Below are 21,091 nucleotides of genomic sequence, written 5' to 3' on the forward strand. Positions count from 1 at the left end.
CCACTTACGATCTAGCTCGCTAGTTTGTTTCGCGTTGAAATATATATGTAATAATAATATGCCGTATTGGATATACATAGGTAATAATAATATGCTTGTATATATATAATATATAATTTGTATTTAATAATATTTGCGGTTTTCGTATAATAATTATAAACAAATCTTCATCTCGCATCCGTATCATTTAGCATTAGTTACAAACTACAATTCGCGTATTTTTATTCATTTATAATTGTAATAGTAAATTTTGTTAGATTTTTCCTTAGTTTTTGTTTTTCTGCGGCTTAAATACTTGTTCTTTTTCTTTGTTAGTTTTTGTATGCGTGTGTGTGTATATGTTTGTATGTGTGTATGTATGTATATCTTTTGCTAGGCGTGTGCTGTGGAATCGCTTTTGCTTTTTCCTACATATTCCTGCCGATCCATCCGAATCACGAATCTCGGCAGACACTGCAAAAATGGCTGTGAGCTGTCTGTATGTCTGTCTCTGTAACTATATATGGTAAGTAGATCTGTGGAAGTGGCATCTGGGTGCCTGATTCAAAATTTCTATGGCCTCAACGGAACATCTAACTTATGGACTTATGGAATTGCTCTAATTAGTTGTCGTACAATAATTTCATTGCTGGAATCTCTGGCGTTTTCTTTTGCTTATTTTTGTTGCTCAATAGTGTTCATCCTCCTCCTCCTCCTTCTATTCCTTTTTATCGTATTCTGTGTGGGCGTGGCATGGCATCACTTTGTAATGCGGCCAGGCGCATGCATTAAATATAAATTTCGATCTCTTAACCAAAACATTTTGTGGATCCCTAGTACTAATTATACATATACTCGTAAATCGATAGCGCTGCTTTTACAAAAGTCAAATATATATCTATATATGTATGTATGTATGTGTGTGTATATATCGAGTCGCGTATATATGCGGATGTGTATGTATGTTTGAATATTATGTATGTACGTGTGTGTATATATCAATTTATTTAACAAACTACTAATAATTACGTTTCACTACCAAAAACTACGCATAGGTGTATATATAATATATTCATATACAATATATGTATGTATATATGTATATAGTGTATATCTGTTAAATATGTTTTGTTTGCGCTGTTCGCGCACTGTTGCTTCGCTTTTAAAATTCCATTTAAAAATGAACTCCATTAAAAAAATTAATGTACAATAATAATTATAATTATAATAATAATAACTGTTTCTCATTCTCGAATGAATTCTTTCGTTTCTTTTTTAAAAGTTCTCCCCCCCTTTCCCGCGGTTTGTTTTGTGTTTGTTTTTTGCCTTTTGTTGATTTATTGTTTGATTCGAAATTTCTCGCTTATTTCTCAATTTTGTGTTTAAGCATTTAAAATATCACCAATATTTCTGCTCATTCTGCGACAGATTCTCGTTTCCGGTGCCCCGTTTTTGTTTGTTTTTTTTTTTTTTAATTTTTGTTGTTTTTTGTTTGTTTGTCGATTTTTTGTTTTATAAAAACTAAATAAAATTAAATACAATATAAAATGTACAACTATTTTGTGTTTTGCTTTTGTTTTGTTTATCCATTTTGTTGTTGGTTCTTTTGCTTTTGCTCTCCATTGTTTTTAGTTTTTAGTTTTACGTTCTTTGTTCTTTGTTATTTTTTCTTGTGGCTTTTGCTTAAGTAATCAATTCAAGTGGGGGCGGCGCACTACGCACTACGCACTGGGCGTGGCACAAACATTTGCATTAAGTACAAGTGCTTAAGTTTTCTGATTTTGTGGTGGCGTGAATATTGGTTGCTTTTAAAGTACTTGTGAATACTTTTGATTTTCCTCAGTTAATGGCCTGGCATTTGGTTATGTATATGGAATGTCTTGCGAGCCCTAGCCGCTGCCACGCCCAGCGTCTGCACGCCCTGCACCTTGGACCTTGGACAGCTCGGAAACGATATGATGCGGTGCGTTACAGAGGAGCCAGCGTGAAACTAGAAATTATGGTACATAGACGAACAAACTTAGCTTAGGGATCCTCGTACACCCGCACGAGTGGGTTAGGTATAAATTCACACACACAATTAACGAACAAAATAACTTCATTGGCAGGGACGGGGCATTGGCATGGGCATGGGCATGAGCCTGGGGCGGGTTGGGTTCGGTTTGGGATGGGATGGGGCTGGCCTAGACCAATAACAACAATAGGCAACAAAACAAAAATTGTGAACAAAACTGAGGCAACAATGTGGTGGTTAGTGGTGGTGTGTGGTGGTGGTGTATGTGGTGCTGGTGGATGGTAGAGACTACTTCAACGAATCTACGGCATATTGAAGTCCTGCAGATTAAAGTTGTCGTTGTCGAGGGAGTTGATCAGATCCTGCGTGGAGAAATTGCTATCCACGGGCAGGTTGTCAAGGAATTCGAGACACAAGTCATTCGAGTTGGCCACCACCGAGTTGATCGTCTGGCTTATCGAGCTGGCGCTGGCAATCGTGCTGGATGCATTGCCACCACCCGCTCCCACCCCACCGGCATTGACGCCAACGCCGACACCGACGCCACCTCCATTGTTGTTGCTTGCCGATCCCGGGCCGCCGACCTGTCCCTGAGCCTGACTCTGCATCTGCAGCAACTGTTGCTGCTGGTGCGTGGTCGTGGTGGTGCTCTGGACAAACTGCTGCTGCTGCTGCATGGTGATCTGCTGCTGCGTCTGGGTCATGTGCATGCTGGACATCTGCATCTGGCTGGCCATCATGTTGCCGCCACCGGCCGCCGACTGCTGCTGCTGCAGGAGCTGTTGCATCTGCATATTGCCGCCGCCACCGGCACCCATGTGCTGCTGTTGCTGGCGCATCAGTTGCTGCTGCATCTGCGCTGGAGTCAGCTGCATTTGCGGCACATTCGGGCCGGACATCATGCCGCCGCCTCCGCCATTGGGTCCGCTGCCAGGCGCATTGGGGGCTCCGTTGGGCATGAAGTTTCCTGTTAAAGAAAGCGCAGGGGAAACCAATCAAGTTAATAATCATCGACATGGATCCCGTGTTTATTTCACTCACCACCATTGAAACCGCCTGGGCCCTGTCGCATGGGACCGCCGGGTCCGGGGCCACCGAAGCCCATCTGCGACTGCTGCTGGGACATCATCATGTGCCGCCATTCCTGCTGCGATCCCATGGGCATGCCGTCGGGCGTCACTTGGACATTGGGTGGCCGCTGCTGGGGTCCACCCATGGGTCCGCCTGCCCCGCCGCCGTACGGGCCTCCCATTCCGCCACGCGGGCCGCCGCCAGCTACGCCGTGCTGCTGCATGTACATGGCCGCGTGCTGGGGCCGCATCATCGGTCCGGAGGGAGGGATCGGCTGCTGAGTCATGCGGCGCATGGCCGCCGCCTGGGCGGCGCTGTTGGGGAAGCGCCCACCGCCGTTTCCGCCTCCACCGCCCACTCCTCCGACTCCGCCAACTCCGCCGACACCGCCGCCACCCACCGTCTGCTGCATCATCTGGGCCTGCATCAGCTGCGCTTTGGTGGCATTGTACTCCGGCGGAGGCGGACGCGCGCCGGACATGTGCTGCTGCTGCTGCTGCTGCTGCATGGCCTGGGCGCGCATCATCTGCTGCTGCTGCAGGAACTTGGCCTGGTTGGGCCCTGGGCCAGGAACCTGGCTTGGTCCTGGTCCCACTCCACCTCCGCCACCGCCCATCATCATCTGGGCATTGGGGCCAGCCGCATTCGGGTTCATCTGCATGGGGTTCATGGGTCCGCCCATCTGCATGCCCGGCATGCCGCCCATCGGTCCTCCCATCTGATTCATTGCACCATTGCTGGGTCCACCGGTGGGCCCATTGCTGGGCATGCCGCCACCGCCGCCATTGCCCACGCCCACTCCGACACCCACCCCAACGCCCACGCCCGGACCTTGGGGTCCCTGTTGCATGAGCGGGACATTGGGTCCGTTGGCATTTGCCGCTGCCTGCGCCTGTGCGGCTGCCGCCGCCGCTGCTGCAGCTGCCGCTTGAGCCTGTGTCTGCCGTTGCCGCATGTTGGGTGGCACCTGCTGCTGCTGTTGGGCGGCTGCCTGTTGCTGTTGGGCAGCTGCTGCTGCCGCCGCCGCGGCTGCCGCCTGTTGCTGTTGCTGCTGCTGTTGCTGTTGCTGCTGTTGCTGTTGCTGCTGCTGGCTGAAGCTCATGCTTTGGCTTTGGGAGAGCGAGAAGCCATCGGAGGGTACTGTGGAGGGGGAAGGGTTTGATATTGGCTCTACAAAAAGAGAGGGATTTGCACTTACCGTTTGCGTTGCTCATATTTTGATTTGGTTGCTGCTGCTGCTGTCCGGAATTGGGCCCGCCATTGCCCACGCCCACTCCAACGCCAACGCCCACTCCAGCTCCAGCATTTCCGCTATGCGGTTGCTGCTGCTGCTGCTGGGGATTGGGTCCGCCATTGCCAGGCTGCTGCTGCTGCTGCTGTTGCTGCTGTTGCTGCTGTTGCTGCTGCGCCTGCTGCTGGCTGAAGAAGACTCCTTGTTGGGCGGCCACGGAGACATTGCTCTTCATGTCGCCACTCAGATGCAGGTGCTGACCAGCCGACACCTGTGGGGAAAGGGAAAGAGAGAAGAGAGAGTGTTGCGGATTAGCATGATTATTCATATGTTCATAATTGTGCGTGGAGTCTATCGCCCAACCAGCGCCCATTCCTGGCACTCTCCTAATTTGCCATCCAGGCGACACATTTCGGAAGCCAAGACCTGACACATTGCTTGGCGTTCACATCCTAAGCCGCAGCCAGAGACAGATCCGCAGTGGCCACCCCAGCAGCTCCTGCTCCATTTGAGGCTGTCTCATTTGCTGTCAGCTCCATGTGTCACACACACACTCGCAGCCAGAGAGAAACAGACACAGAGACAGAGAGAGAGAGTGAGAGGCTTTCAAGCTTATTATAGCCATCGCGATGGCTTTCGAATCCTCATTGACTGACAAACACACACACACAAAGAGGGAGAGAGGGAGAGAGTGAGAGCAGGGAGGACGACGAGAGCAAGGCATAAATCTTTCGGCACTTTTCATAGTCAACTTTCGTGTGTCTGTTCTGCTCCGTTCTGCTCCGTTCTGTTTGCCTCTCTCTTTCTATCTGCTACTGCTGCTAATACCGACTCTGCATGGGCGAGCAGCATACGAGTATTTGCCATTCATTTGTTATTGTAATGGGCCCCAGACAGCGGCGCAGCCCAAATGCAAAATAAATGTAGCAAAGAGGTGGTAGGGGAGCGATCGACCTCCGCTCTGCTGGCATTTGCCATCATCCCTCTTCTCTCCGCGCCACGCCACGACGCTGTCCTCGCTGCTGTCCTCGTCTCGGGTATCGTCCTCGTGCCTGCCGACTCCTCTCCCACTCGCACTCGCTTGCTCTTCAACCAGACGCATCAGCAGAGGCAGCAAAAATAAATCTTGACGCCGCAGCAACGCTTGGGTTGAGCAGTGACCACTGTGGAACCACCGAACACCCTGGATTCGAAGTAATCTACAGGTAATCTTCATGGCTTTCATGAGTCCCTCTGTGTGTTTTCGAGACCTTAAACAGTTTGTCGCAACATTGATTGCAACATGTTGTGGCTCTTTGCTGCATTTGATCTACAGTAGTGGTTGCTGTTGGCATTTGCATTGCCGAGAGTGCCGAGAATTAAGTATTTACACCTATTCTGGATCAGCAAAATCTGTCGATTATGGCAAAGTGCTAGGGTATCAAGAGCTTCGTCCACAAAGGTTTTTCGGGCTGTGGCTGTGCCTGTTATTGTTTTAATTTATCGCGTGTGCGTGTGTGCGTGTAGGTGTGTGTTTTTGCACACTCCACGAATTTTCATTTGGCGCTCGCTCGCGTGTAAATGAGAGAGCGGTCGGCCGGCTGCTCGGTAGAGAATGAGTGGCGTAAAGTACACTGATTAAAAGTCATGGACTCTCGTCGGGGGCTAATTGAAGTTTAGTGCCTTGGCTTTGGCATTGGACTGTTCTTGCTCTTGCTCCTGCTGTTGCTGTTGCTCCTGCCCTTGCCTTGTTCGACTGCGTTCCATAAATCATTTCACCCGCTACTGCGCCACTGAGCCTGAGGTGTGAAAGAGCCGCCCTGCTCGTGTGTGGGGCATGGGGCATAACGCAAGTGTTAGCCAGCGAGTGTGAAAAGTCTGGGAAGAGACGAAGAGGCCGAATAGCATACATTTTGGGAGCAGAGTGCTGCCTTATGGGCATCTCCTACACGTTTCGCCACACAATTCCCAGCAGCAAATGGAGTCGATGAGCTTTGGTTGAACATCGATTGGCGTAAGGGTAGCAGGGTAGCAGGGCAGCAGGGAAGATCGAAGGGAACAAGTTCATAAAACAAATCATTACTGCAGCTTTCATAAAAGAGCAAACACACATAGTACGCCCGCTCACACCGCTCACACACAACGCCCACACACACCGCCCACACACAATGCCCATACATAAAATATCAATAACAAAAGTTTAAAGGTAACTGCCGAGGACGACGACGACGGCTTGGCGGCCATGTAACCACACCAGAAGCAGGAGCAGGAGCAGGAGCACGAGCAGGGAGCTGTGGATCTGCAGAGGGGTGCTGAGGCTTCTGGGGCAAGCCGGAGACGCCGCACGAGCGCGTAAATCCTGCAGCTATTACCCCAGCGCCGCCATATTGATTGCGACGGAGACAACCGCACACACATCCACACACACACAAGAGTAAGGGAGATAGAGAGAGAGAGACCAGCAGCAGCAGCAGCAGCAGCAGCAGCAAGGGCTCTTCTTCTAAGCAGGAAATGCGCATTTGACAAGCCAAAAAGATTGCCGCACGCCCCACGCGCTGTCAAGGGAATGATATCCTAGTGGATGGTGGGGGCAGCTCAAGGGGCGGCGGGGGGGTTACTGTGTGGATGGTTGTGGGTGGGTGGGTTGTTTGGTTGGTCCGTTGGTTTGGGTATGCCTTGCATATAGACTTGACAATGATATATGTGACTATCCTGCGTGTGCCTGTGTGTGCTGTGTGTGTGTGTGTGACATATGTAAGCCTGAGCGCAAAAAGGAAACGGAACCAAACCGAATGAAATAAAACTCCAAAAGAAGTTCGGTCCCCTTTCAAGGGTTCGAGTTTAGCGGTGGAGGTGGGGGAGAAAATGAAGAACAGAGCGGCACTGTACACTAAGCTGACCAGGCACAACTGTACAACTGGCATTCTGCGGGGTAGTCCTTAAAAACTTCCGCAACCAAAGACTGCACTTAGGCTAATCGAAAGTACCCCCAAAGCAGGTGCGAAAAGTCTCAACAAAAAGCTATTTTGATTAATTATTTTACAGACACAAAACCCTCCCCCTGCAGTCTAGACTCTAGACCACACAGCCGCACACACACACCCACCCCCGCATCCTGAATAAGCCTCTTTTCCATGCCAAACTACTGGTGTAATTGAAGTTACTTAAAGTAAGTAGAGCAGCAGGCAGCAGGCAGCAACATCCAGTCCACACTTTGTGCCGTGCCGTGTCTGGCAACGGACCAAAAATTGAAGAGTCAATGAAATTAGCAAAGAGAGCCGGCCACGCCCACTGACGACGCCCACTAACAACTATCCAAAACATGATTTAGTCTGCGCTTTGCTTTAGTTTCGCTTTTCGCTCCCATTTTCCATATTTCTCCTGCCCCTTTCCTTCTCTTCCCTTCCCTTCTCATGTGTTTTTTATTTTTGGCACTGAAGCCAAAAAATCCAAAATGAAGCCAAGAGAGTGTACGGCAGGCGTACAGGGTGGGTGGCTGAGCCCCCTGGAGACCGAGTGGGGGGCACCCTGTTGGGTGTCTGTCATTTGATATTTGTGCGACATAAACTAGCTGCTGCCTCTCCACTGCTCTCCTCTCTCCTCTCTACTCTACACTCCTCTTTGTCTGTGTTCTTCAACAAAGTTATGACAAGCAAAGAGAAAGAGCGAAGAGGAGCTAAAGAAAATCTCATTTGGCAAAGCGTTAAAGCGGAGCGAATTTGATTTTTAATTGTCAGCGACAAGCAGGCCAAAACAGACCCTGAAGCTCACAAAACGGGAAAGTCATAGAGGAAAATAATTTGAATACAAAGGTATAAATATTCCTCTTATGTCATTAGTGTCCAAGGTTTCATTTCCTGTTGACTAACTGACTGACTGATTTCTTGGCATAGTTCAATCTTTCTCCTAATCGAATCGCTTTCCCGGCCTAACCTGCAAGTGCTCTCTGCAAAGCTCGACAGGCTCGACAGGATGCCAACGGAGTGGTTATAACTTTCACAGAGCTCGACCTCGACAACAACAAGAGAGAATCACATATCCATTCCCATTCTCATGCACTGTCCCATCATCATCGTCAGCATCGTTGTTGATGCCGGCATATCAGCTAACTTTCCACGCGGCAAGCGGCGGGCTCCACTCTATGCCAGATCCCAAAGGATGCCAGGCCCCATCCCCAGAGTCCACATGCACATATGGGTGTGCCTGTGTGTGTGTGAAAACTTTTGAAACAGTTGCAGTTTGCACACAATGCCAGACAATCTGCAACCAGCGAACCCCAAACTATGGGGGGGTGGCTAGAACAGGGGTAGGATGGATGGACACAATAGCTGACTGGTCCACACCCAATACCCCCACTCCCGCTTGAATGCGGTTGCTGCAACATCGGTGTCCGTGTCCATTTGTGCTTGTGTGTGTATTGGGGCTGCTGCTGCTGCTGTTGCAGCATGTCAATGATCATAAATTAAACTTGCAATAATTATAAATTAAATTTTGGCATAAATGGCCCATACCCTGCCCTCCCTCCCATACCCCTCCCCCTTCATCCGCTACACATACAGACATAGTAGAAGGACAAACCATCCACCACCCATGTGTGCCACAAAATGAACTGCACTATATGCATATGTCATTCGGTCGGGAAGGCGTAGTGCACGACGGAGCTCGCTTAAATTGCTGGGGTTTGGCGGCAATGGATCGATTCGATTCGGTTTGTTTGCTGTGCTCTGGGTTTCCTCTCCCAGCACAGGCACAGATACAGATACAGATACACACCGGGCACAGCAGAGCTTGCAACTCATGCACACCTGTGTGTGAAATTTATGAAAACATTTTAATTGATCGCCTGTCAGAAAGTTAACTCAGGCCAGGCCGGACTTTCCACCTGTCTTTCTCTTTGTGTGAAATTCAGAACTCCGCAATACCCTACCACTATCGGCATATCGTGGTTGAGAGCAATGAAACCCATCTATGGACTCAAAACAAATACCGAATGTACAGCAAAATGACACCAACTGAGTTACCAAAAATAGTATTCGTCAGAGAGAAATGGCCAGACGCGAATCAATAATCTCTCAGGGAATGCGCAATGTGGGAGAAATTGACAGATATAGAACTCTGTAAATCTGAACAGTGATTTCATTACTTAGATTCATGTAGTGGCATTTTGCTTGATTTAATTGCGAGTACAAGGCGGAAGGCAGAGCATAAACAATCAAAAGGCATTTCGCAGTTCGTTATTTCCATTCGTTGCATATTTCTCTTGATGGATTTTTAAATTATATTTAATTTGCAATTGCATTTTTAATCTGTTTGCAGTTTCAGTTGCAGCTGTAGTTGTAAACGTAGTTGGCTTTAATGGCCCCAAATGCCACAAAGCCTCGAGCCAAGAGACTCATTCGCAAGTCATTTGGAGAGCGGAGAAAAGAAAACGGCATCGATTTAGTACAAATATTTTTGCGTGGCGTGCCGGCTTCAATATTTGATTTAAACAGTAATTTTCCGTGGATAATGCAGCAGCAGCTAATTGGCATCATTAAGCGATCCGATCCAATCCCAATCATAATTGGATAATCATATTTTTCCCACTAACGAGCAGCACCCAGAGAAAAAACCCATCAGATGATCAGGTCAGATCAAATCAGATGAGAACCGAGTATATGCTTATCGCCATTGGTTGGACTGGCCGATAAGAAAGCGGAAAGCAGCAAGCAGCACGCAGCACAGTCTCGGGGATGAGTCACAGGGCTAGCTGGCTGGCTGGCTGGCATCTGATAGATAAAGCAGCTGCATGGCTACAGCTACAACAAAACAAAAGAGCGATGACAATGTTGCGGTTCTACATCGAAATAGCAATGAGAAGAATTCTTCCACACCTCCTACTCCCCCTTTCGCTCTGCCGAGTGCATCTATGCTGTGCAAAGCAGATAAAAACGCCACAGAAACGCGCGAGACTCGCGCCACTGACTCAGCGCGCGCGACTTGGCGACAAAGCAGAACGTGACGACATTGTGCCATGGGCGAGACAGAGAGATGATCAAGAAAGGTATGAAGGGGGCAATGAATGACACACGAAAAGCAACAATTAAAGTACAATTTTGTTTGATACATTTGCTTAGTATTCCCTGATGGTTTTATCAGATGTTCTGTGTCTTAAAAGCGATCGATCTACGAAACAAAACATCGAATTTGGTATCAACCAGACTCGAGTCGAGCGGCGATTACTACACGGCGCGTAATTTGTTTGTTTGGGGCAATGGGAACAGTTGGGTGCTTCAAAAAAGTGCATTTACATCCACATGTCAAAGTTAAACTTTCCATTGCTGCAAGACTTCTTCGGCAAAGGGAAAATGATTACCTCTGTGAAACATTTTTGGATTCGTGTACGTGAATCGACAAAATGGAAAATCAGTTTCCTATCTAAAATTGTAGGCTTATGTGTATACATATGTATGTACCTTATTGCTGCTGCATTTGTCTGCACAAGGATCAACATTCGTTAATATTATTTACTCATCACAGGCACACGCACACGCACAGTACAGAACGCACACACAGACAGTTTGGCAAATAGACGAATGCTAACAAAGAAAATTTGAGAAGGAAGAACCCACAGACAGAAATGTTGCAAATTTTGCCAAAATAATCGAACCGTTGCTGTTCCCTCTCCCATGGTATCGGAAAATTACCTGCCTGAAAACGTAGCATCCTGAAACTTATTTAGGTATTTTTCAGAACAAGAACAGAGGCGGCAACCAGATGGGAAGGAGCAAAATAAAGCACAAAATGCCAATTGTGAATCGTGCAAAGAAACACAGTAAATAATCGAGGGATTATCGTTCAAGTTAATTATGTGAATAATGTGATTAAAACCGCAATAATCTTCCATTAGAGTAATCAACAATTATTAATAATAAAAGCAGCCACGAAAAAGGTCCAGTCCCAAGCACTGAAAGGGAATTAGGTAAAGAAGATCTTTAGAGTCACCCACTCTCTTTCACTCTATGGGTTTCACGCTCGCCATAGAAAACTATACTTTTTTTTTGCACAGCCAACATGCCGCCCTTCATCCCGCATCCCCATACCAGTAACCTCAACCATTTACATTTTCAATTACTTTGGCTCGACGAGCTTTCAAGTGACGGGCATTAGACACGCACCGCAACCACTCGCTCCCTCCGCCCTACACTCCCCACCACAGCAAAGATCAGATGTGCAGAGCAAAACTAGACGAGACGAGAAAATTTAGAGAACATATAAGGCAAACGCTGAGAGGTTGGTTAAAGCTAACGAGAGAGTCAAGAAAGAGAAGACATTACAATAAAGAATAACGAGTGGAGTGGAGGATTAAACACCAGATGGAGAATTATGAGAAGATTTGAATAAATAACACATATTTGTGAGAGTAAAAAAACCAACATTCCAATGGTCTAAGCTTACTTTTTTGAGAGCATTTATCTAAGCTTCTCCTACGGTTAGTCGATAGAAGGGTAGGACAAGAGATGGCAACTCAATTTGGGTGTGGATAAACTAATGAAAAAATAACCCTAAACACTGGAAGTTCTACAGCGAAGCTTTGGGATATGTAAATTCGTTTCAAATCGGTTGCTGAGTTGTCATTCGAGTGCAGCAAAAGGGGTAAACTTTGGCGGAACAAATAAAACAGAAAAATTACTTTACTATTTAGCGTGACAGTAGGCGCCAAATGGGGTGGGCATGTAGGGGACAGTGGACTGAATTCTCGTCTCGTTTTTATCGATTTTCTTAGGAGCAAACTTTTTTAGAATGTTCTATTTTTAAGCAAAACGGAACTGCAAAGGAATTCATTGACGTCAATATATCTCATCCACGTGAGGAATGGCAACGAAATCTAACTCCGAGCAAAACGAAGAGAGAGATGCAAACGTGATAGATAGATACACTTCTTGCTGAGAGTATGAGAGGTGAAGGACGATCAAAGATCGCTACAAATCACATCTGCCAATCTAATCGGAGATTTGCCAGTTCAACAATTCCATAATTACCGACTGATCCCTCCCTGATCCCACCCCCCTTGGCTAATCCCTTTAACGTTTTACGTTTTCCGTTTTCCGCAGTCTGATTTCGTGTTAAGGCCATAAAAATGTGGCAAATGTACAACAACTTTTCCGACCACTTGGCTGTTGTTGTGCTGTTGACCTCTCGCCTTGCAACTGGTCCTTCCTCGCTGCTGCTGCTGCTGCTACTACTACTGCTGTAAAAGTAATTAATTTGATAAAGTGGCCAGGCAAAACGTTTGTGGCATGGGGGCATGGAGCACGGGAATTGGTATGGGGATGCCCAAGGTGTCGTTATGAGGGAGCGAGAGTGAGGGACTCGTTTGGAATAGCAGACATATTTATGACTACACACACATGTGTACACACTCACACACAAGTGTTCTAGGGGCAACAGATTGTGCGTCCAGGTTGGGGGGCAGTTAATGAAATGAGTTTTGTTGTCAACGCGCGAGGGAAAGCAACCCAGTAATATTATTTTGTGTGTGACCAGAGCAACACAATTTAATGGAATTTGAAATGCTGTTAGTGCCGTTAGCACATCTCCATCGCCTCAACCCCCTCTCTATCTCTCTCTCTCTCTCTCTGTATTTGGCTACAATTTACGCTTGACCAAAGCTCTTTTTACTAGGTTCCTGTGCCTGGGACGCTTCTCTGCCTTTAAGGGAGATATTTTACAGTTGCAGCTTTTACATATTCCATGAGCTGGAAGGGGGGAGGCCATGAAATGTAAACAAATTGTGCAAATACTTGGATTTTTACTCGCTTTTGATATGAACGTACACATGTAAACCGGACTGCAGTCGGTCGGTGATAACAAAACTTTGAGCTCGTCTTCTAGGCAAACGAAAAGGGAATTAGCTGCTCCGACTAACTGATACAGCCCAAAAGAAAACGGGCAACGACTATCTCTATGTCGACCATCTCCAGATGCCCCAACTGGGGGGGGCGGCAAAACATTTTGTAAATCTTTTTGGCAAGAGCCAGGGCCTCCAGTTGGAATAGCTTTTTATGCCATGGCAGCCTATAAATATGGGACGTGAGATGTTTGCAAAGCACATACCCCTCTACCACTCTACTATCTCACACGGAGAAAGAGAAGAAGATGGAAAAGAGTGCTGCGAAAAGTATAGCATACTTTTTCGCGTCCGCAAGGATTTGTTTTCGTTCTTGGACGCTCTTTGGCTAAGTCGAGATTAGAAAAATTAAACTAAAAGAGAGTGAGAGAGAGAGGGCAGGACACAGCAAATCGGAAGCAGAGCGAACAGCAAATTATAGAAGATAAAATGCAGAAAATGTTGAAATGTAGAAGGAAAACTTTTCTCTTTGCGAATAATTTCCATTAAAATAGATTAAAAACTGAAATATTTATATCTATCTGTGTGTGTGTCTACACCCAGCCAATACGCAGCCTTCTTCAGGTAACTCCGGGCGATGCCCGGAGACGGTGAAAGTATTAAAAGTACTTGCCACACGGCTTAGGCTGCCACCTTCCTGCCGAAGCTCGTGTTCGTGTTATGTATAGCAGATTACACCGTCACAATAATCCAGAAGAAAATGGGAAAACACACATACATCTGTAGATTTGGTGGTGGTATGGAAGGAGGAAGGGTTGAAAGCACATGCGCAAATTTTAAATGTTACGCCAAGAAAAGCGAAAATCAACGAAGCAGTTGAGAAAAAATGGAGTAATCACTACGCAAAAGTGGCCACGAGGCCCCTAGGAAACGGGAAACAGAAATACAAGCGTTAAATGCTGGCAATGTGTGAATAAACCTGAAGGACATTTCTGCCATATGATGATAAGATAATCCTCAAAATCAAACAGTACACTTGTACATACATATTTGTACATGGAAAGCTTAAGCAAAAAGCTCCAACACATTAACCCCAAAAGCTGTACAGAAGAGGATCAATAACCAGCAAAATATTCGCACATAGTTGTGAAAATTCACGAACGAAAGGAAAGGGAAAGGCAAAAAGAAACAGAAATGTAAAGAAAAGGTAAACGAACGTAGCAACGATCAAAATCTTTTAAAGCTAAATAGCATTTAATCAATAAATGGTGAAAATAAAGGGAAAACCTAAAAAAAAACTTCATAGATTTCAGTACATTCATTTAACCCCTTGAAAAAGCGGTCATAGTTCAACTGTTTCTCCACAACTCAGCCCACCCATCCTGTCCATTGCCAACACTTGCAAATGGATGGGAAATGCAGGGAAAAAACAGCGAAAGAATATCAAATGAAAATATTACGAAATATCCAAAAAATAAAGAGAGACCATGAGCCAGAGAAGCAATCATTTTTGAGCAACAATTTCGATGCGCCAAAAAGCATCGGCGGCATCGGCGGCTTTAATGTACCGTCCCCGTCCGCGTCCCCGTACCTATCCACCTATCCCCCGGTAACTGACACGAATGGGAGTAAATAATGTGACCTTTGAGAGCATCAAATGCGTTAGGTAATGGCAGGGGCCTAAAAACAGAAATGAAACCAGAAACTGAATCAGAAAAGAAGCGAAGAGAGACAGAGGTAGAGAGGCAGAGAGAGAGAAAAAAAGAAAGAGAGGCGAGACAGAGTCAGCGGGTAGGCAAGCGATGAGTTCGAATCTTTTGATGTGGTGGGTAGGGGAGTGTGTGGCCAAACAGTCTATACAACATGGCTACAACAGCAACAATTCGTTGAAATATGAATGCATTAAGACGTGTATAAAGAGGAGAAAGTACTTGAGAAACTGGCAGCACACAATTCCCACCATAAGCATGTGCTCTCTCTGTTTTATAGATAACTTTTCTCTCAGTGTTCTGCTATTAGTTGGACATAAAAGTTCATACACATAAATAGGTTCGCGCTTTGCTCCCACTCGCTCTCTCTTTTTTTTCGGAGGGGGCTAAATTTATAGAGGTTAATCCCGTAATACTCGCATAGCCAATGGGCAAATGGGCATTGGAGTAATCAAAAGGGAACAGAAGCGCGAATTATGTGAAGAGTTTGCTAGCATCTTTGTATCTTCGTTTGTCCTTTGTGACTTTCCAGGATTTGTTTTTATTGCCTTGACGCCTGCGCATTCACTGTATGCTGCCGATGCCTAGATCTCTCCTCTCTGCTCCTGTGGTCCATCGTTGGTTTTGTCTTTTCCGTTTGCTTTTCGAGGTTATAAATTATTTATTGTTTTTTGATACAACATGATTTCGAATTCGAAATGGAGTTGGTTTTGCGGCTGCTTCTGCTTGCTGTTGCTGTTGGCCTGGGCCCGGCGCTTGTGGGTGGGATACGTGGGGGGTCGGCCGCATGTGTTACTCGTGTTTTGTGCTACTTCATTAAGTCGCCCAGGGCAGGTCATAAAATTTGATATGACTCTGTCTCTCTTCTGCTCTCTCTCTCGCTCTCTTTTGTACCCCATACGTCCTGGATACCCTGCCACCCAGGCAACCATCCTGGCAAGTATAATTTCCGCACATTTTCACGTTTTGCACATTTCCGTTGCATACTTTTGTACGCTCCGGCATTTTGATGACGCTTTTGGCCAGGATCTCTCTCTCTTCATCGTTGCCACCAAACCCCACCTCTCTCCTTTTCCACTTTGATGGCAAAATATTTTATACAAATTTGTTGGTTGCTAGAACTACAGTTCTCGTGGCTGTTGTTGTTGCTGATTGCGGATTGTTGCTGGCATTTTAACGAGTTAATGCAGAACATGCAAAATGGCCAACATTTTTGAATTCATTGAACTTTTGTCCTGTCCTGCCTGCCAGTACTGCGTTTCACTTTGACTTCACTTTGACTGCGTTTCATTGTGCAACTGCAGCCAGAAGAAGTATTCAGAATGCTCCACTTAGAGCATTCCACTCACGATAAAGGTTCATGTGTAGATTTCTGATCTAAATTATATTTCCTTTCCACAGATAGACTTTGGATTGCACTCCGCCTTGCTGATTATATTTATTGAAAATTATTTTCTTCCATCAGGTCCTGAGTCTTCGTTTTCGTTCACAATCTCTCTCATTCGTTTCCTTCTCCCATCTTTCTTGTCATACTTATTCTAGTGTACATTTTACGCTTTGTCTGTTCATTTCATGTACTTAAGTGTTTACCACTTCCACTTCCACTTCCACCCCATTCCATGCCATCCCAAGCTTCTCCTCCTTTTCCGTTATTATTATTATTGGGCAAAGCAAAGGGGTAAAGGAGAGAGAAATGGAGCACCCCACTCGTTGAATCCGATGCTGGTTTTGGCTTTTTGCAACCCTCTCGCTGGTCGCAGTGCCTGCCGCTGTTTTGGGGGCTTTTTAATGAGTCCTATGCAAATATATCGTTAGACTTGAGTGTGTATACTGTGTGTTGTCTTGGGATGTGCCTTGTACTTGATAAGCAGCTGAAGATGTGGCAAAGAATTTATTCCCCTTTGATTATTGCCACCAGCAGCAGCAGGAGGAAAGCCAAAATGCCTCAAAGGAGCTAAAACTGAAACCCGATGCTAATATTCTCGGGCTTAAGGAGACGGCACCACCATATCCAGTGGACAGTAGAAATAAAAAAATATTATAATAACCCACCCACCGACCGGCCTCAGAACAAATTTCAATCTCAATCGTCAACAAGTTTTCCTGTGTCCCTAGCGGCTCGCTCCCTCCATCTCCATCTCCAGCAACTTCTTCTTTTGGCCACTCTCAACTTGCTTCAACTATTTTTATATTCACAGAGGTTTGACGCTGCTGGGGATAAATTGTGGCAGGGTAGGGGTTGGGTACTGGGTACTGCTGAGGGTTAATGCATGAACAAAATTCATGGCAAAACTTGAGCTGAAATGTGCCCGGAATGGGCTGGCTTGGCTCGGACCGTTGCCGTTGCCGTGGCCGAAAAACGAAAAACCGAACCCGCTTTCCAGAGCCGTATCCTTTTTCGCCAAAAACCAAACAGAGCTCCCTCTACCCCACTCCCTCCTCACTCACTCACTCTATTCTCTCTCTTCTCTTCGCTTCTCTTCTCTCTTTTCGCTTTTCGTATTTTTTTGGCTGCTTGCTCTGATGAAAACTACTCAGCGACATGGAACTTAACTTAAAAAGTTTTGCACTTTCATTTTGTAAATGAAATGTAGTTGCTGTTGCCGTTGTTGTTGCTTTTGCTGCTGGGAAATAGCAGGAAAACAATTTGGAGCGGATAATGAATATGGGTTAGGTTCTGCCTCAGTGTGAGCGTGTGTGAGTGTGTGAGTGCATGTGGCTAGGGAATATTGCTTTTGTGAGAGCACTCCTTTAGTTTAGGCTCCTGCTGCTGTTGCTGCTGCTGCTCTTCCACATGACAGAGGTGGCAGCCGCTTATGTGGGGCCTGCCTGCCCATGGAGGAGAGACAAAATAAATGATTACAATGTTCGGTATTTAGGATTGTAGTCTGGTTTTAAAACGAGTGTGAATGAAATAATGTGCTCATGTAATTTGATTCTTTTATCTCAGGTCGAATTTACTGCACTTCTTTTTGCATGTTGGCTAATGACATCTTCACAAGTCGAGCTTCTAAAGTTTTCCTTGCGCTCTGAATGTTGAAGATGATCTTTGCACAAACAGAGAATGGGAAGAGCACACACCAGAACCTAGCCCGACTACCTTCAGAAACTTCCAGAGTAAAAGCAGAAGCAGCAACAGCTATTCATTTCATTCTAATTTTTCTGTTTTCCTCTGCCCGTGGCTCACGTAATGAAAGTGGTGCACATAACGGACATTGAGGAGGAACAAGCGAGAGCATTTGACAATAACGAGACGGGCCACAGCACACGCCACTCGTTTCCGAACGGACGAAACGAAGCCGAATGCCGAGAGCTGCCAGGCAATTTTTTGAACAGATGTGTGTGGTAATATTAATGGACAGAGATAAAGTTGTGCTTGGAGCAAGGGGCTAAGGAGGGTTAAATGTTCAATGGCAGCGTGAGAGTACAGTCAGAGAGAGAGAGAGAGGAAACACACTGAGTATGAAAGAGAGCGAGTGAGTGGGAGGGAGGGAGGTTGGTAGGATGTCGAAATGTTTGCGTGGCGAGGCTTGTTTGCCCAACATGATTTATGATCCCCAGCCACAGTGAAAGCTGAACTGAGTGAAAAACTCCACATTAAGAGCGAGTGCAAGGGGGAGGACGAGTTGAGTGAGTGTGCGCTGCGATTTACTCAAAGAGAGCAAAGAACCAACCCCCGGCACAAGCTTTTCTCTTTCGCACTGTTCGGCGTGTACGATGTGTGTGTAAGTGTCTCGTTTCGGGACTTTGTGGAAAAGCCGTTGACTTCGTTACGCTGATAATTCAAATATTCATGGAAATTTACATACGTGTCAATGGTATTAAGTGGCGTTATATTACGGGATGCCATGGGACTGGGAATGGACTGCAATCTGGGCCTGGCGGCAGAGTCCATCAGAGTGCCAAATTACCCTGGGATACCCCTCTTAGCTTATACATAATGCTAGGAACACTTGATGTCTGAGATCTCGACTCACCTGAATGCCGTGCGCTCCTCCACCCTGCTGGCTGATGTGCAGCTGCTGCGTCTGCTTCATCTGCAGCGTTGTTGTAGTCGGCTGCTGCTGCTGCTGCGCCGCATTGCCACCAGGACCCGCATTGGGATTGTTCTGCTGACCCCCATTGCCGCCACGCTGCTGCTGCTGCTGCTGGGGACCACCCTGTGGGCCGCCACCCGGCTGCTGCTGCTGTTGCTGCTGCGGCAGATTACCAGGCTGCTGGTTGCCATTAGGACCGCCACGAGGCGGACAGTTGAGGAAGTTGGCAGCGGCAGCGGCGGCGGCTGCCGCATTTGCATTTTGGTTGCTGAAAGGCGAGTACTGCTGTTGCTGCTGCAATTGCTGCTGCTGTTGTTGTGGCACCTGTTGCTGCTGCTGTTGCTGCTTGCTGAAGTTTGGCAGGCCACCCATTTTGGGGCCATTCGGGTTGGGATGCTGCTGTTGCTGCTGCTGCTGCTGGTGATGTTGCTGTTGCTGCTGTTGCATGGCCTGCTGCTGCTGCAGTCGCTTGAGATCGAAATCGTTCTGAGAGGAATAAAAGAGCTCCTGCTTGATGTCTAGGAAGTTTTGTTGGACATTCATGCCAGGACCAGGACCGGCACCTGGCCCAGGACCCTTCTGGTGGAACTGCGGCGGCAGATGCTGCTGCTGGGGCTGCTGCTGCGGTGCATTGGGACCCAGGCCAAAGTCGTTGGGGAAGCCGCCCCCATAGTCGTTGTAGCGTCCGGGCTGACCCTGGCCAGGACCACCCATCATCTGGCCATGCTGCTGCTGCTGGGCCTGCTGCTGCTGTTGTTGCTGTTGCTGCTGTGCCTGCTGCTGCTGCTGCTGCTGCTGCGGTTGCATGCCATGCGGAGGACGGGGAAAGCCGCCCATACCGCCCATAGCGCTCTTGTGCTGATGCTGCTCGGCCATTTGCTTGAGAGTCTGGGCGGCCAGCGGATGCTCCGACATAAGATTTCCGCCACCAGAGGCCTGTCCGCCTCCCCCTCCGCCTCCTGCACCAACCACGCCACCGTTAGGGCCATTAGGGAAGCCGCCGCCGCCACCACCACCAGCGCCGCGCATCTTCATGGCCTGATTATCCATGCCCATTCCGACGCCGAAGCCACCAAAGCCATGGCCCAGACCGCCCTCGGACTTCACATTCAGGCTGTTGATAAGGTCCTGGGCATTCGGGGGCTCCACCTTGATGCCGTCCTCCGTCTTGATGTCCAGCAGTGGCTTCTCGTCGAAGCCGTCAAGGAAGCTGGGATTGAAGTCCTGCAAATTGTTGATGAGATCCTTAAAGGTGTCGTTGTTCTCCGAGTTGTCATCGCCCAGGAGATCGGGAAAGCCGGGAAACTGCCCATTGCCCCCGTCCTTGTCCAACGAGCCCAGGTCGGGGAAGTCGTGGTCGGGCTCCCGCTTGCACTCCACTAAATTGGCCAAATTGCCGAGGGCCGACTTCTGTTGCGCGGACATCATGTTGGGTCCCATGCCCATTCCGACGCCAACTCCAAGGCCACCGAGTCCACCGCCGCCGGGTCCCTGGGCCATTCCGCCAGGACCCCCGCCACGCCCATTATTGCCGAGGCCACCCAGTCCGCTGCCTTGTTGGTGCTGGTGTTGATGTTGCTGCTGCTGTTGCTGGTGCTGATGTTGCTGCGGATGATGTTGCTGTTGCTGCTGCTGCTGCTGCTGATCGCTTCCGTTGTTGTTGCCACCACCGCCGCTGTTGCCACCGCCTCCGTTTCCACCACCACCGCCGCCACCGCCCACTCCGGGTTCGCTTTTCACCGAGGTGTTGGTCAAGGCCTTCACTGTGACATTCGTGCTGATCTGCTGCGGCTGCGAATTGGCCGCAGAGGTCGTGAACTCCAGCTGCTGGACGATTTCCACTGAGAATTTGGTTAGATTTTCAGAGCCGTTGTTGTTGTTGCTGTTGCCACTGTTGCCGGTGTTGTTGCTGCCGCTGTTGCCGTTGTTGTTCCCATTGTTGTTGGCATTCGAGCCGTTGTTGTTGTTGCTGTTGCTATTGTTGTTGTTGTTGTTGGGCAACTTATGCGGCGGCTCAAAGTTCTCGGCGCCATTATCAACATCCTCCGCTGGTCGTTTAAGGAATTTTTGTTGCTATAAATGGAAATGAATAGGGAAAAAGAAAGAAGTCAGTTGGAATCGTTGATAATCGTTACAAATTAAATAATCAATAAATAAAATCTAATTTAAAGTCAGTTTTGAGCTTCTGGAATAGAACCCAAGATTCTCCCTTAAACTAATGGCAGGTTTATATTGTTTAAA

The 21,091-nt window shown here is 47.5% G+C and overlaps 2 protein-coding genes across 5 annotated transcripts in view; both read right to left on the minus strand.

The window, feature by feature from the left end:
* Window positions 1-1,569: 1,569 nt before the first annotated feature.
* The window catches only part of LOC117891764 (neurogenic protein mastermind), a 66,872-nt gene continuing 47,350 nt past the window's right edge, over window positions 1,570-21,091 (minus strand). For all 4 annotated transcript variants that reach the window (XM_034797401.1, XM_034797402.1, XM_034797403.1 and 1 more), the window contains 4 exons: window positions 18,791-20,923; window positions 4,263-4,566; window positions 3,035-4,204; window positions 1,570-2,960 (listed from right to left, as the gene is read on the minus strand). In XM_034797401.1, the coding sequence (XP_034653292.1) occupies window positions 2,296-2,960; window positions 3,035-4,204; window positions 4,263-4,566; window positions 18,791-20,923 (4,272 nt within the window). In that variant the 3' untranslated portion in view covers window positions 1,570-2,295. The remainder of the gene's footprint in view (window positions 2,961-3,034; window positions 4,205-4,262; window positions 4,567-18,790; window positions 20,924-21,091) is intronic.
* LOC117891784 (RNA-binding protein 8A) overlaps window positions 4,494-21,091 on the minus strand; it is a 187,586-nt gene continuing 170,988 nt past the window's right edge. Inside the window, exon 3 of the mRNA XM_034797455.1 lies at window positions 4,494-4,512. The gene's annotated coding sequence lies outside the window, so the exon portion shown is untranslated. The remainder of the gene's footprint in view (window positions 4,513-21,091) is intronic.

This window comes from Drosophila subobscura, chromosome E (assembly GCF_008121235.1).
Source record: "Drosophila subobscura isolate 14011-0131.10 chromosome E, UCBerk_Dsub_1.0, whole genome shotgun sequence".
NCBI lineage: Eukaryota > Metazoa > Arthropoda > Insecta > Diptera > Drosophilidae > Drosophila > Drosophila subobscura.